Genomic DNA, 16,880 nt, shown 5'->3' on the forward strand with positions numbered 1-16,880 from the left:
AATGCGCGAGTGCCAGTTTGAAAGGTCGCATATCGGTGAGATTCTGGTTTTGGGGAATCTTTCGCAAGTCCAAATGACCAATAGAGCCATTACCACAAAAACAGCCAAAGTACCGGAGACTAAGGTAGAAACTCTGAGATTACCTAGATGTGGCAAAAAGAATTTTGAACATTCAACATTTGCAATAAAAACATCATGAGACACGTCAACTTACAGCTAGACTCTTCTCTTTTCGGGTGACATGCACAAGCTCGTGAGGATGCGCCGTTGTGGTTCCGACGGTTTTGACATTGGTGACAGTTTCTGTGCAGGTAGGCATTGACTGTTGGGACTGCAAGACCAAGTCAACATAGACCTCTTCTTGAGGATTGAGACATGCATGCTCTCACCATCGGATAAAGAACCTTGAGCATTTGTGGGTTGAGATCTCTGCAATGAGAGTCCGCGAGCTGAAATGTGGAACAGAAAGGTAAGCGTGTTGGCAAACGGTTGTACTATTTTCCTCGGAGCCCAGTGTAAAGAACTCACAGATTCGGATGCGTTGAGGGTTGCTCTCTTCAAAGCCTGGCTTTTCTTTCAAACTCATCTCACCCGTCTGGGAATCGGCTACTTTAGATAATCCAGTCTTGACATGCCTGTTGTACATTAGGATCGGTGTTTGTGAATAGATGAAGATGTAGTCGATTGGTATGGTCTAAACACGAGAGAAATTCAATGGATGGACCGTCACAGGAAAAGGGGGAACCTCTCCAGAATTTAACGCTAACTGAAGGTTGAATGATTTGGACCGTGCTTAAACAACATAAAACTTGATATGTACGGATTATCCTGTAAGACCTACGGTCATTACACAATACCCAATACAATACACTTAATATTTAACACTTAGCTTAGGCCTTGTTTTCATTATCTATAAAGTTGTTTTCGCGTTCCTCTTGCTTCTGGCTCCTTAGAGATATCGGGACTAATCTCCTGCCCCTTATCCTTCGGAACCAGGTATGATCTCATTATTTCTTTCATCTCTTTTCTTTCTTATTTACTAGATAGCCTGCCTTAGAGATATCGGGACTAATCTCCTGCCCCTTATCCTTCGGAACCAGCGCTTTCCGTTGATATTTGCAATTTCAGATTAGATCTCTTGGGTTCTAGAAACCCTTCGCTGTGTTCGCACAGTGTCCCGTCCGTAGTATTGAGTGAAGGTTCTCCCGAACCTTACACTTTTTTTTTCTCAAACCCAAAATAGAGAATCCGATTTTTTTTTCTTCTTCCTAAACTTCAATTCAAACTTAACATAATCGATACAACTACTCAAACGAATGCGCCACGTCAAACCGATTGAGTTCGAGGACTTCATTTGAGAACTCAAACTTAGTTCGCATTCACTTACCCCACGATTGATCGTCGTGTATGACGACACGTCGACAACCTCATCCTACCAAACCGCCAGGCCCGCCAGCACCTTTGCCAGACCCAGAAGCGATTATTCGCGCGAATCGACGATTACAACGTCAATCAAGACCAGATCCGAACATCGCTAGACAAGTTGTCTCTCAACAACAACTGCCGATCACGCCTTCTCGTAACCGAGCAGATCAAGTACCGCCGGTGACACCGATCCGCACTCGTACCGAACCTCCTGCCTTACCTCCTCTGCCAGAGTCAGACGAATCGCCACTTTCTTCTTTACCACCATCTCCTACGCCAGACCACGATTCCCGCAAACCATTCCCAAAAATGACCGACGAAACGACTACCAAGCCAGACTCAGACTTGATGAAGGCCATCGTTGAATCACAAGTCGCCAGCAACCGCCGAATGGAGAAGTTCGAGGATTTAATGTTGAAACTTATGATATCCAAAGAAACAACTTCTGGTGCTTCTACCTCGGAGGAATCTAAACCACCGCCGGGGTTAGATTTGACAAAGTTCCGAACGTCTGACGGACCAGTCTATAAGGGACCGTACCGCGATGCCGAACCTTTTCTCTTATGGTACTCGTCGTTGAAGACGTTTTTCCGCACTAAAGGTGTGACGCTGGATACTGACCGAATCACGCTAGTCGGGAACTTCTTGGAAGAACCCAATGCCCACGCCTTTTACGAAGGAGGGTTCGACCGTTTCATCAAAGGCACCTGGAAGGAGTTTTTGGTCCAGCTCTTCGACTCCTGTCTGCCTAGTGACTGGAACAGTCGTTTATTTGAGAAAGCCCAACATTTGAAGATGTCACAGTACGAAGACTTCATCGCATACAGCACTAGAGCTCGTGGTATTCAAGTATTAATCAATTTCCATACAATTGTCATAAACGATCATCAACTAGCTACCTTTGTGGAGTATGGAATGATAGAAGAATTGAAAACCGCGGTTAAATTATGGGGATTTACGAAGCACACCAAGGATTTTGCTTATCATACCTTCGAGAATCAATGTGAAACTCTATATGCTTCCTTAGTCGCCTCTCACGCTATCGTCAAGAAAACCAGAACTTTTCCTACCCCGTCATACAACCACACCGCTTCTCAGAGTCGTTCTAGGGTCGCCACAACCAACACCTCAGGCCGGTTAACCGATGAAGAGTTCACATGGAAGATCCACTCTTACTTGGACGTCCTCGGCAAGTGTCACTTTTGTAAAGGCTACTGTGGAAGCGAGTACCGCGCTTGCAAAGGCCCTTACGTCAGAGAAAAGGTAGTTTTTCCTCCTGGATACGTGGCTCCTCCTAAGCCAGCGAATTATATCCCACCGAAAGCTAGATCGTCACCGCCTGGAGCTCACAACCAAGCCGGTCGAACCAACCAACCGCCAGCAGGCCGACCAGCGCCGTCTTATGCCAAAGTGGCGGCTGCTGGAGAATTCCCAGACATGGATGAAGCATCGGTTGCAGCTCTCCAAGCCCTAGACGATGAGCTCGACCTAGCGGAAGCCGAAGGGTGCGTTCCCCCCCCCAAATCCCCTCGTGTCATAATTGAATTCACCTGTAACGGCAGAACGTTACGAGCACTAGCTGATCCAGGGGCTGAGGTTAATCTCCTAACAGATCGGGCGGCAGAGCAACTTCACCTTAAGCGTAGAAAACTGGTGAAGCCGACACACCTCAGCCTAGCTGTCGCCACCGAATCATCCCCGCCGCCATTGACACACTTCACCACCATCGACCTGACTGAATCAACATCAGGAAGAAAATTCGATCGAGTGTATTGCAAGCTAGGAGATGTTGGAGGTGGATTTGATATGATATTGGGCACCCCTTTCCTCAATCTATTTCAATTATCTGTTTCTGTCAATCAACGTGCTATAACTTGTGAGCGCACTGGGTTTAAAATTTATGACTATCGCGTATTGGAAGAAATAAAAGAAAAACACGCCAAGCTTTTAATTCCGCGTATCACCGAGCCTTTGAAAGAGTGCCGCGAGTCCTGGGAGCGTCGCTTAAGTCTGCGAGAAGATTTATCATTGATGAGCGTAAATGAAGATAGTGAGACTCAGTTGCTTGAAGAATTCAGAGACCTCTTCCCCATTGACATACCAGCAGTTTCAGACGAAGCCGAAGATGAAGGTCTGTTTGTTGACGGAACCTTTCCTGAAAAAATGCAGAATGAAAGTTCGAAGATCAGACATAAAATCATCTTGACGGATCCAGACGCAGTCATCAAGGAGAAGCAATATAACTACCCGCCTAAGCATATGAATGCTTGGAAGAAACTTATTGATCAACATGTAGCGGCTGGAAGAATACGTCGATCAACCAGTCAATACGCATCGCCGAGTTTGATTATCCCGAAGAAGGACCCTACCGAACTTCCAAGATGGGTATGTGATTACCGCGTCTTGAATAGCCTGACCGTGAGGGACCGCGCGCCATTGCCAAATGTGGACAGGTTGGTCAGGCTGGTGGCTACAGGGAAGTTTTTCTCCATCATCGACCTCACCAACGCCTTTTTTCAAACTCGGATGAGAGATGCTGACATACCTTTAACGGCTGTCTATACCCCGTGGGGACTCTACAAGTGGTGTGTTATGCCGATGGGACTTACAAACGCACCAAGTACACATCAAGGACGGCTGGAAGAGGCGTTAGGAGATCTTTTGAATTCAATTTGTGTGGTATATTTAGATGACATAGTAGTTTTTTCGAATTCACCTGAAGAACATGAAATACATACTCGCAAAGTTCTTCAGAAGCTGAGAGAAGCAAACTTATACTGTAGCAAGAAGAAAACTAAACTATTCAGGGAGGAAATAAAGTTTTTAGGACATTGGATATCAGCAAAAGGAATCAGAGTAGATGGCGAGAAAGTCGAACAAGTGATGAACTGGAAGACACCAAAATCAGCTAAGGGTATCAAGAAGTTTTTAGGAACCGTGCAGTGGATGAAAAAATTCATCTGGGGGTTAGAAAAACATGTCAACAAACTCACACCACTCACCAGCACCAAACTTGATGCGTCGAAATTTGCATGGGGGCCGGTAGAAGACGAGGCTTTCCAGAACATCAAGCGCTTGATGACAACCTTACCCCACCTGAAAAACATCGACTTCGATTCTGACGACCCGCTGTGGCTTTTCACCGACGCATCTGGAGCGGGCTTAGGAGCCGCATTATTTCAAGGCAAGGAATGGAAGTTAGCATCACCAATAGCGTACGAATCTAGACAAATGTTGCCAGCGGAGAGAAACTACCCGGTTCACGAACAAGAACTCTTGGCGGTGATGCATGCGCTACAAAAATGGCGGATGATGTTGCTTGGTATGAAGATCAATATCATGAGTGATCACCACTCCTTGACCTACTTACTTAAACAACGCAACCTTAGTCGAAGGCAAGCCAGATGGATCGAAACACTAGCTGATTTTGACGTAGAATTCAAGTATGTGAAGGGTGAAGACAATGGGGTCGCAGACGCATTATCGAGGAAGGGATGTGATGAAGAAGAAGTGGACGTTGAGGGTGTTCAATGCATTGCAGCGTTGGTGGAGGCCGGACCAACTCTCTCACCTCAACTGAAGAAGAGAATTTGCGAAGGGTACGACAGCGACTCCTTCTACAGCGCGGTCCTCTCAGCCCTACCCTTGCGTGAGGACTGCTCGATTCAGGAAGGTCTCCTTTTCATCGAAAATCGCCTTTATATTCCGTGTATTGGTGACTTACGAATGGAACTCGTGGATGAAGCACATTTGAGACTAGGCCATCTAGGATATCTTAAAACCATAACAGATCTACGTCGAGAATTCTTTTGGCCACGAATGGCAAAGGATGTGAATGAGTTTGTGCGGTCGTGTGATACTTGTCAGAAAACGAAGAGCCCAACGCAAGCGCCATTGGGGAAGATGCTGACACCAAACATTCCCAGCCGACCACTCGAGTGTCTTGCGATTGACTTTATTGGGCCATTGCCAAAAGTCAACAGTTACGACATGCTCCTGACCGTGACATGCAGATTGACGGGCTTCACGAAACTCATTCCATGTGGACAAACTGACACAGCCGAAAAAACCGCGACACGCCTCTTCTCGAATTGGACTAGCACATTTGGACCTCCAGCGACGATCATCAGTGATCGCGACAAAACCTGGACGTCGAATTTCTGGAAGGCCCTCATGCGGCGCAGTGGTATTAGTTTCCACATGTCGACGGCTTTTCATCCACAAGCAGATGGTAGGAGTGAGAGGACCAATCGGACAGTGGGACAAGTGTTGAGGTCTTTCACGGCCAAGAGACAGGGGAAGTGGTTGGAATCACTCGCAGCGGTAGAGTACGCTATCAATGGGGCGACCAATGTGGCGATTGGGAAGTCACCGTTCGAGATCATCTTCGGACGCGAGCAGAGGCCCATCTCGTCGGAGGAAACGGAGACGGCGGACCCCTCAGCGTTAACACGATGGTTCAAGACGCGCGAAGATGCCTGGGCAAATGCTCGCGATGCATTATGGACGAGCCGAGTTCAGCAAGCCATCCAACATAACAAACGATGCAGACCGTCCGATCCATTAGAAACGGATTCGTGGGCATTACTGGATTCAAGTGATTGGCGAGGACGCCATCAAGGGGGAGTAGATAAGCTGAAAGAGAAATTTGAAGGTCCTTACCGAGTCATCAAGTCTTCTAACCACGGGCAGAATGTCGAGCTGGAACTTCCGTCAGGAGATAGGCGTCATAATGTCTTCCATGTGTCGAAAGTGAAGCCTTATGTCGAAAGGGACATTGGAGGGGTGAATACGTTGGTTCAAGGGGTCCGGAAGTAAGTTCCTCTCCTCTGTATGACACCGCCGTAGTATACTACGAAAAAATTAGTCAAAACAACACCTCGGCCACGCTGTGAGCACAACCTTTTCGGCGTTTTTTTTCCCTAGGTCACCGAGGCACTTGGACGACGGCGGAGTGTACTCAACAATATTCATCCTCTCAAGACCAACTTCAACTCAAGCTCTCAATTTTCTTTTGTTCTTTTGAATTCTCACTTCCTTTTTTCTTTTCTTTTCTTCTTCTTTCTGTTTTCTTTCTTTCTTTTCTTTTAGGCTGGAGCTACTTTAGTTGCAAAACACCAACCGTGCGGGCAAGCCTTTTCTTTTTTTTCTTTTCTCCTAGAAGGAATTCTTATGTGGCTATTTTTCAATTGTTCATTTCCTTTTTTTTCACCTCACGCTCAAAATCTCATACCAAGATTGTGTGCGGGCATGCTCTGTTCTTTTTATAGGAGGGGAGACTGTAAGACCTACGGTCATTACACAATACCCAATACAATACACTTAATATTTAACACTTAGCTTAGGCCTTGTTTTCATTATCTATAAAGTTGTTTTCGCGTTCCTCTTGCTTCTGGCTCCTTAGAGATATCGGGACTAATCTCCTGCCCCTTATCCTTCGGAACCAGGTATGATCTCATTATTTCTTTCATCTCTTTTCTTTCTTATTTACTAGATAGCCTGCCTTAGAGATATCGGGACTAATCTCCTGCCCCTTATCCTTCGGAACCAGCGCTTTCCGTTGATATTTGCAATTTCAGATTAGATCTCTTGGGTTCTAGAAACCCTTCGCTGTGTTCGCACAGTGTCCCGTCCGTAGTATCGAGTGAAGGTTCTCCCGAACCTTACACTATGTGGCTGATATTTTCTCTTCTAGGATATTTAGACGCACATCCGACGAGCTTCAGAAACCCGATTTTGAGCCAGAGACTTATGTTCCCATCACACATGACTGAAGGCATGCGGCAAGTGATTTCCCTCCTGCTGAGGAATGAACCCATCGAGCGCATCTCTTCTGAGGCCGAACTCAAAAACCTGCCCTTCTATTCGAATGTATGGCCTCCAAGGCCTTTGAACGATTTGTTTAAGTACTGAGGTTTAGAGTATAGTCCAACCTTACATGCTGCTTTACTTTAAAGCAAATACTACATCATATCTCTCACTGGGGTCATACAAGTTTCCTTTTTTATAGCTTATAAACTCAAATATACAATTTTGTTGGAAGTGTATATATATCTAAACACGGTCGCACACTTCAACTTTTTATTTATAACCATACATATATATATATACCATTGTGAACCACCGGTTACATAGTTCTCTCAGTCAAGTTTCAAGTTATTTAATCCTTGAGTTGTTTTATCCGCTGGAGGATTTGCGATAAGTGGAGGTAATGGGTCATCTTGAGGTCCCTCCTTTTCATATTTTCAATTTTCACTCTCAACAAGAAATACTAAGACTAGTATTTCTTGTTGAGTACTCATCAGTCTCCAAATACACATGGCTCCCTGGTATACCCGTAATAAGGTTAAGAATGCGGAAATGTTCTGAAGCGAATCACGCCAATGTGAGTATGGCGCTAAAGAAATAAATCGAAGAATGGGTCAATGCGGACAGGTCAGGTGGTTACTAGTGTTAGAAGAACTTTGTGACTTCAATAACCCGGGCAGGCTATTTTTTTATTTCAAATTAGGAACCAGCATCTTGCAAATCAGCTCGTCGGTATCACTTTCCGATGAGTCACTAGACCACCCTGTGACATCTTCATCTTTCTTGGCAAACCTACTCCAATCCGATACTTTGGACAAAGCCTTGTCCACATCTGGTTCTTTGTGTAAAGCCATTGCATTGGTGAAAGGGACCATATCTGATTTATTGACTGGATAATTTTTCTCTTGCGAACTGTCCTTTTTGCTATCTTGAACCGCATGAGAGGATGCTGATGCTTGCATACCCTGCGCTTCGGAAGGTACGTTGTTGGCGGAGCTCAATGCAACCTCAACGCAACCCTTGAAGTGTTCGTAGTCTTCCATGAACACTGTCAATAGTTTGATAAATTTGTCTCGGTCCTCCACCTTTGAAGTACAAATAGAATACGCGTCAGATCAATTGCGTTTAAGGGTATTTTTACGCTGAAAACTTCTAAAGAGATTTAGACATGAGATACCTTCTTCTCGGGCTTCGATTCCTTCGAATACGAACTGATTTCCTTTGCACTAGATCCAGATTCCAATGCTGTTCTTCTCCATACTGATAAGTCGGACTCCATTTTGGCCCCTGTGTCATCTTGACCTGACTGGGATCGGATGCAAGAGAACCTGGAAACTATCGAGTGGATATCCCCAGGTCGGAGAGTTTCTGAATGGAATAGTCTTTCACTCAAAAGAGACAGGGCCGCGAGACGTCTTTGAAATTGCTGTAGAGTATGTGACATCAAATGAAGCTCCCCCCCGGCAATACCCCCAGAACTGAGGGTTCGTTTCGTTTTTGAGCGTGTTTGATCTGGGGTAGGACATATGGTGTGAGAGGCGACGTAAATCTCATGTTTGGCGGAGACTAGAGTGAAGAATACATACGTGATATGTGATTCTCAAGGTTGATTTGGACTTGTTGGATCCCGTCATGTAGTACTTCTGACAGTTTGAGTGGAATCTGCATGTTGGCAATTACGATTGAGAAGATTTTCACTGGCTCTCGAACAATGTTTTGAAGGGAGAAGATGATTCTAATATCTGGATTTTGTTTGATTGGAAGTAATGGCGATGAACACTGGAGTCCTTCTTACTAATCGGAGTTTTATGTAGGTCGATTACCAGGAATTGGAGATGTCTTTCTTCTCTGAAGACATCTGCGTCACAAACGTGCTGACCTGAGTTGCTCATATGTACATAGTTCTTGTACTTGTGCCGTGCTTTCCTCAGGGGGCAAGTCAAAACCCAGCTGAACCCTGCACAAAATGGAACATTCGAAATGGCTCAAGTGAGTCTATGATAAGGATAAAGTCACTTTGGGATGAAGGCCTCAGTCGCTCATCTTGTCCTCCGAGTCACGGTGTTTGGACTGAGCCATATCTCAGTGCCAGTAGTTCAGCGTTGCGTTACAAGAACTATCAATGAAAGGGAATTGCTGATGAATGGTCATCTGCTCAGCATGCTCATCCCGAAGCAGACAACAAGGACCGACAGCACAGATCCGGTGTTCCTTCTGCTCAAAGGGTGGGTATTTAAAGTCTAGATCAGACAATCAGACAGCATCAATTAATTTTACTTTTTGACAAACCGAAGTTCAACATAAGCCTACCGACCATATCATGATCGCTCCTCGTTTTTCAGTACGTAGCGGACTCCTACGTCATCTGCTGCCCATATACTCTGCTTGGGTAGTCTTTGAAGCGTATCCCCCTGCCGTCCGCCTTTGTCAAACTATAACAATCTGGGTTGGCCTGGCACAAACTTCGGTCTATTCTTTCTGGTTTAATCATCTATCTCAAGCGACGGATTACATCCAAACCAAGATCTGCTCTCTCGCCAAAGAAGACATCATTCAACCTCTTGGCTTCCAGCCAAAACACGGATTTTGTGAACGACTATCCGGCGGTACGACTTGGTTGACATGGGCAATTCTAGGAGCATTCCTACTGCGCTATTTATGGCGACTTCCCCTGTGGTCCATGATCCAAAAAGAAGGCGGAGAGTTTTGGCATGCACTGGTCGACGAAGGTCTGTTTCTTCTTCTGACCAGCCTAACTCATAGACTGCGAGAATTGACATCCCATTCTTGCATGTACAACATGATCTACAGACTGACAGCCGAAAGATCTAAGCCTCTCATTCAAAATACCTCGACTTTCAAATTTCATGTCTTTACTTCATACTAAATATTAAAGATATGAAAGTTCATTGAATGTCCATCGTCTGTTTTGATGTTTTATTTTATCTTTTCATTTTTATCATATTATCTTGAAAAGTTATGTGAAAAGTTATGTTCATATCACTTATTCTTCCCACTCTAATAAACTTCGGATTCCCTGTTTTCGGACACCAAAATGAGTTTTCTGCAAATTGATGTTCGTAAAAATCTTAACAGATCTCAATCTATTGGTCTATTGCAACAATTATGGTCTGCAGTTATATCTATTCTGATGAAGATTTGAACCCCATATTTGAGATAGCTAAGAAGAACCTCCGAAATATGGAGGGGAATAATTCATACTGTAAGCATGCTATATACATTCGTTGTCCGCATTGCAAATGTCCTATATTTTCTCATTATAAAACTGCGCTTAAATCTTTAACACAATCGAGAGTGATTGACAAATGAACTTAGATGGGGTGCGCGTTGTGCATAGGATGTACAGATTTTGGAAGAAATGGCGTGTCAAAAAGTGACTTGGAAGGTAAAAGACATGAGACCATAGACACAGACATGAACATAATTAATAATCATCAAGACATATCAATAGTTAATAGAAATGAGGGAATAAACATAATGCACCAAATATAATAGATGAACAAGATGTAAAAGGCTGGTGATTGCATTTCTACATGATGTAGAGAGTAGCAAATAGATCTTACCCATACCATAGTAGACATTACACAATTTTCCAAGAAATTCCAGTCAAGTGCAATTCTATGCTACTTGGTTCAAAAAATTAAAAACAAAAGGCCAAATTGTTACCATAGGTGCTGAAGGGTGGAAGCAGGATATTGTATTCAGTAGGTAAAATGACTCACGATATTAAAACCCATACACCTTTCCATACTGACATATCACAAGATCTTTGAAGGTCTGGATGAGTTTGGACTTCCGCGCATCAAGAGGCAGCTCATAGCCTGGATTGAAATATAGGATAATATCTCGAAGCACTCGGCATGTGGTTGATCGAGCACGGAGGTTACAAGTCGGTGAAATATATTGGAGAAAGTCAGGTGGCAGCTTGAAGACTTTGTCCCAAAAGATCGGATCGTCCTCATGGGACGGAATTGCGAAGCAGCTGTAACACTTTGATCTTCGAGCTCTAAGGACTCTGTGATTTTGTACTTCAGGTGGGACGACGTCGCCAGCTCGGTGTCTTCGTGGTGCTCGGACAGGCTGAGGGGCTGGGCGTCTGCGAAGTACCCGAGCGGGCTGAGGGGCTGGGTGTCTGCGAAGTACCCGAACGGGCTGAGGGGCTGGGCGTCTGCGAAGTTCTCGAGCGGGCTGAGGGCGAGCTGGTTGAGGGAGTTGACGCCTTCGAAGTACTCGAACAGGGTCAGGGACAGCCAGCCGGGGGACTTGGGGTCTTCGGCGTACTCGGGCCGGCTGGAGCATTTGGTGTCTTCGAAGGATCTGAGCCGGCTGGTTTCCGGCTATTTGGTGGCTGATTCCAGAGAGTACAAGGTCTCCAAGGACATCTCCATTGATAGTCAGGCGCATAATGGCAATGATATAAAGGTCAGGGCTGGACCAAAAGTTAACTGTGAAAGATCGATGATAAATAAGACAAAAAAGGGATAGATTGTGGTCAGCCAGGGTAACTTAGAGCGGATCAGAAAGAAATATTGAAGGTTAATTGGATGTAATCTTACACCGAAGCAGCTAGCTAGATATGTCAAGATATGAACAAGAAGAGATTGGACCTGGATCAACAGGTAATAGTCAAAAATCTATAGCAAATAACATGACAAAGATGTAGATTGCAGTCAGCTAGTGTACCTCAGTGAAGGGAAACACAAATTGAGGGGTGGTTAGATATATAGCTAAACTGAAGTAACTACCTACGGGTGTAAGTATATGAACAAGAAGAAACCGGGTCTGGATCAACAGGTAACGGTGAAAAATCTACAACGAACAAGACAAAAAAAGACGTATGATGCGGTCAGCCAGGGGTCAGTAAAGGTCGAGAGGAAGCAAATATTGAAGCTAAGCTGAAGTAGCTACCTACGGATGTAAGTATATGAACAAGAAGAAACCGGGCTTGGATCAACAGTTACCGGCGAAAAATCTACAACAAACAAGATAAAAAAGAGAATATGTGGTGAGCCAGTGGTCCGTAAAGGTCGAGAGGAAGCAAAAATTGAAGCTACACTGAAGTAGCTACCTACGGATGTAAGTATATGAACAATCTACAACAAACAAGATAAAAAAGAGATATAATGCGGCCAGCCAGTGGTCCGCAAAGGTCGAGAGGAAGCAAAGATTGAAGGTAAATGGATGGATGGATGGTATCTCACACAGAAGAGCCATGTACATATATATGAGGTTTTTGAAGAAGACGAACGGATGACACGCGTCTAGCGTCATAGAGTGAGTTAGGCAGCGGAGAATTGTGTAATATGAGCGCCTTTCTAATTCGCATGAATGTGATTAAAACATCCTGAACCTCAAGCATATGTAGCAACAAAAGGGATCGCTCCTGAGATATGCTTTTGTCGATAGCTTTGGTGGTGTTTCACTTGCCGCGGGACAAGAGCCGACTCAGGCAAAAATCCTCTTTCCGCTCCAAACACAGATTGTAGTGGGTCATCAAAACAGATTATGACATCTTACAATGGGGAATCGCTTCAGACTCAGTGAGCTGGGATATGTAGGCGTAATGCACGGGTCAAAAGAAAAGTATATTCACTTTGAGATACACGGCAAGATCGAACCCATCCCTTTGGATCGATGATCGGATGAGATAAAAAAGTCAAGCGTGTCTCAAAGTTTATCGGAGGTTGACCGATACAAAGAGCAAACAAGCTCTTGTTCTTCTATACCACTCAGAGCGGATCTTTACATACCACAAAGGCTGTAAAATGAATGATTCAAACCCCTCTGAACTCGATGTCACGCTTGTCCTTTTACGCTACAAATTGTTCACTTTACATGTCTTTGTTCTTTCACAGGATTGCAGTCTGAGAGATTCCCAAAATGAGGATACATACATACAAGATCAAGTGAGTAAAGAGAAAGACCACATTGATTGATTCCAAAAATAGGTGTAGGAAAATGAATGTACCTCAGCAGAATAAAATCCAAGCTGAAGATGCAAGACCTGAAGAATATGATCATAGTTTGATCAGTTTCGTTCCCCGGGGATAAAAAAATGAAAGGAAGAACGTCCGCCATTCGACATATTTGAGAGGTCTTAAACTCTTAAAAGCAACTTTTGTAATCCCACAAAATCAGGAGTGTTTTGAAGCGTAAAATACAAGTTCAGAATCAGGGGGTGTCAAAATTATGTAAACAAAAATCCTCGATGGCGAAAATCTTTTTATGTGTTCGCATATTAAAAAGGGATTTCCACTGTGAAAAATTGATTAGGGGTTGTCAAGTCAAAATATTTATGACAAAACACCGTAAAAATGACGCCCGCTATAGCGTGAATTTAAGTAAATTTTACGAATAACGGGATGAACATAAAGGTGTCCCTTTTTCGTAAAACATAAATTTACTACTCAAACATCGCTTACACTTTCTGGCAAATTTAATTCATCTTTTACGGTCAAAACCACACAACAGATTCTCGCTTTAGCGTAAACCTACGTAAACATGGTTTTTACATCTTTTCAACGAAAACCATGCCCGGATTTTTTAAAAATTACGTAAAAGTTGATCAAACTTGAAAGAGCTTGAAACCCCCTGGTACTTACATTATTTTACGACGAATATGTAAAAACACTTCCGCTGTCATGTAAAATATTCGGCACAGTTTGACACCACCGTCTTATCTAGCTCTCATATCGAGCGTCAGCAATAGAGTCGTAAAAATTGCCTATGGCTATTGGCACTGAATTTGACACACAATAATCTACGCTCTCCTAGGGGCTGCAACTTGTCAAGCTCCCAATAGTTTTATGGTTTTTTATGGTACTAAAATATCATATTTTAGTTATTTTTCGTAAATTTGAGTACAACGGGACCAACATGCTCAATGAGCCCGATGCTCAACCCAAGCTTGTCACACGGTCCACGGATATTTTCTCTAGATTGTCAAAGCCACGAGGCGCTGAGCTGACTCAGTTGAGTCGTGTAACGTGACTCATACATACTCTAGTGTTACTATACACCTGACTATAGATCCCTGCGGACGATGAGCGCTCTCTTTTAAAATTCTTGTTTTTCTGTTTTATCTCATCGCAGCTTACCTTTCTTTGGTCCGACCTCATTGTTAAAAAAGGCTGCAATCAAGGCCTCAGGGCCTAATAGAGTACTGTCGAACTTACTTAACCCTGAGCCACTGATTCCTGTAGCGAAACAAAAGTTTTGGGTTCAATTGAATCTAGGTATGTAACTCAATACCCGCATGATGGAAAGAAACGTATCCGTAATGCGCCTGATGAGGAACCGAGCTCAGCCAGCACATAAGAGGCCGGAAGATCACCCTTTATCACATGGTGCACAGACCGTGACGCGCTCATGGTGTAAAGCCACTATTGGGAGGTGTCCGCGGGAAGTTTTCATTTCGAGCGTATCTCGTACTATGTATGTACTCCGCCCTATTCGAGCCACAGAAATTCAAGTTGGGATGCTGAAAATGTTTGTATGTGCTTTTTTCTCCGATAATATCTTGTCATATTCATATTTCTTCTGAAATTGTACTGTCTGAGTGCTTTTCCAAAATCTTTCCTTTGTGTTTGTTATTTTTTGCAGCAAGTCAGATGATGCAGATAGTTACCGTAAATTGGTTATTTGGTCTTATCATCTTCCATCTCAGATAGACCAGAAAGAAAACCAAACGTACTCGGCTTAAATGGTACGATGTCAAGATTTGGAAACACAGTTCGAGTGTAGGGTAACGGAGACAGACTATCTCAAGTATGAGGGGGGGAATCATAATGGTAATCTTGCTCGGCTTGACTTGGCCCGAACGCGTCATTAAAATCTGGTACTAGTTCACCCTTTATCCGAGACAACACTTGTGGGCTCTTTCTACAACGAATTGAGTTGTGACTGTGGGTGCTATTAAGGGGTGTCAAGCCAAAATAATCAGTGGTGATAATCATAAATTTATAGAAAATCCCCACTCGCAATTTAAATTCAGTGGTCTTTTTTTACGACCGTGGAAATTTTTTTGTTGTTTGTCGGAAATTTCTGTGTGGTTGTGTCGTATCCGCTTTTTTTTGTCGCAGAAGTCTTGACCTGATCCCCGTGATTCACGTAGAAAACCTCAATTGTGCAATATTTTTTGATCCGTCAACCTAACAAGCCTATTAATTTAACAACTTATTCCTCAATGATACTCAAAATAACCTTCGAGGTGGACCTCAGTGAGCTTAACTCGCAAGGCACAGCACCACTTTCCGCAACTTGTCACAAATCCCAATCTGCTCAACCAAACACATCCCCAAGTGGAGAGTCGCCTCTCATCCCCCAAAGCACGGATGACGCTGGTGAGTGATGCCTCTTTGCTCCAGTAACATAATGCTAGCGTATGCTGAATCCCAGAGTATTTAGCTCAAAGTGTCGTTGAGCACGACGGTACCGACCAAGAAAGGGGGATCGACGAAATAAACAACGCCAAGAAAGAAATTCATCCTGGGCAAGCAATCTTGGATTCCGAGGGGTTTTGGCGTCAGTTAGGTGGAAGTCAAATGCAAGAAAGCGTATCTGGTGCATGTTAGTCATGCTATCCAAGTGTTGTCTTCCAGGCACTCCACTGACCCCCTTTTCTCGCAGCGGACTCGCCTTTCATCGAGACCAAAGTCGACCCTAGATTCCCATTTCCTGGAATCCATCATACTCAAACCAATCAATATAATAAGCGCCAACCGATTCAAAACAAAGAAGCGGAAGGATCTAACAAGCGTCGACACCACTGATTCTTATTGCAATGGGAGTTCCTGGAAACAATTTAATTGTTGATGTATGGACTTGATGACTTCCTCAAGCTACTTCCTCTTGATAACATGGATTGTTTACACCTGATGATTGTATACTATCTGACAATGTAGTTCAAAGCAAGGTGGGACTTAGATCCCAAATGTAGGTATCATCATCTTTACCTACGTTCTCCTGCTCTCATATCCATCACCCATATTGACGTACAAATTGAGGCCACTTGATCAATTGGAATCATTGATCAGTCTTTTGTCATCTCAAAGCGTTGTGTTCCTATATGCAAATAAGATCATATCAATATATTGTATCAATCAGATCACAGGATTTTGTTTAAATCTAAGAAGAATTGAGATTCGGATGGGATACATTCAAAAAAATCAGATTAGGGAGGAGATTTTGAGTTTAGGAAGTAAGATAAGTGGTCTCATCATCTGACCGAGTTGACACTGCCAGCATTAAAGAGGTTCCCAGATGGGAATACGGGTCCTAGTGATCAGATTCCCATTCTGCTACTGTTACACAGTTCCATGAATATTTCCTGAGTAGCCGTTGTGATATATGTAGTCAATATTTTGAAATGTGTGTCTCAATCTGAACAAAGTTACAGCATGTATTACACATGATTTTCTTATCTAGATGAGCAGATAACTGAGCCGACCTGTATGTAGCTGATAGCTAAGATCATATCAATATATTGTATCAATCAGATCACAGGATTTTGTTTAAATCTAAGAAGAATTGAGATTCGTTCTCCATTCTTCTCTCAATGATATTCCCAGCCTAGGTCACGTTCCGACCAGGGAACCTATTTAATGCTGGCAGTGTGATCAGGCCAT

General features: G+C 43.7%; 3 protein-coding genes across 3 annotated transcripts; 2 read left to right on the plus strand and 1 right to left on the minus strand.

Moving 5' to 3' along the window:
• Window positions 1-7,922: 7,922 nt before the first annotated feature.
• Window positions 7,923-8,901, minus strand: MELLADRAFT_68429 (uncharacterized protein; the record flags this gene model as incomplete). Its single annotated transcript, XM_007417003.1, has 3 exons — window positions 7,923-8,318; window positions 8,411-8,799; window positions 8,820-8,901. The coding sequence occupies 3 exons, from the start codon at window positions 8,899-8,901 to the stop codon at window positions 7,923-7,925; spliced, it is 867 nt and encodes a 288-aa protein (XP_007417065.1).
• Window positions 8,902-11,114: 2,213 nt separating this feature from the next.
• On the plus strand, window positions 11,115-11,606 carry MELLADRAFT_112534 (uncharacterized protein; the record flags this gene model as incomplete). Its single annotated transcript, XM_007417047.1, has 2 exons — window positions 11,115-11,171; window positions 11,289-11,606. 2 exons carry the CDS (start codon window positions 11,115-11,117, stop codon window positions 11,604-11,606), a joined length of 375 nt encoding a protein of 124 aa, XP_007417109.1.
• A 3,833-nt stretch (window positions 11,607-15,439) lies between these two features.
• Window positions 15,440-16,025, plus strand: MELLADRAFT_112535 (uncharacterized protein; the record flags this gene model as incomplete). The annotated part of the gene is made up of 3 exons (XM_007417048.1): window positions 15,440-15,596; window positions 15,652-15,822; window positions 15,883-16,025. The coding sequence occupies 3 exons, from the start codon at window positions 15,440-15,442 to the stop codon at window positions 16,023-16,025; spliced, it is 471 nt and encodes a 156-aa protein (XP_007417110.1).
• Between the last annotated feature and the right edge of the window lie 855 nt (window positions 16,026-16,880).

The sequence above is a fragment of the Melampsora larici-populina genome, assembly GCF_000204055.1.
Source record: "Melampsora larici-populina 98AG31 unplaced genomic scaffold MELLAscaffold_67, whole genome shotgun sequence".
In the NCBI taxonomy this organism is placed as follows: domain Eukaryota; kingdom Fungi; phylum Basidiomycota; class Pucciniomycetes; order Pucciniales; family Melampsoraceae; genus Melampsora; species Melampsora laricis-populina.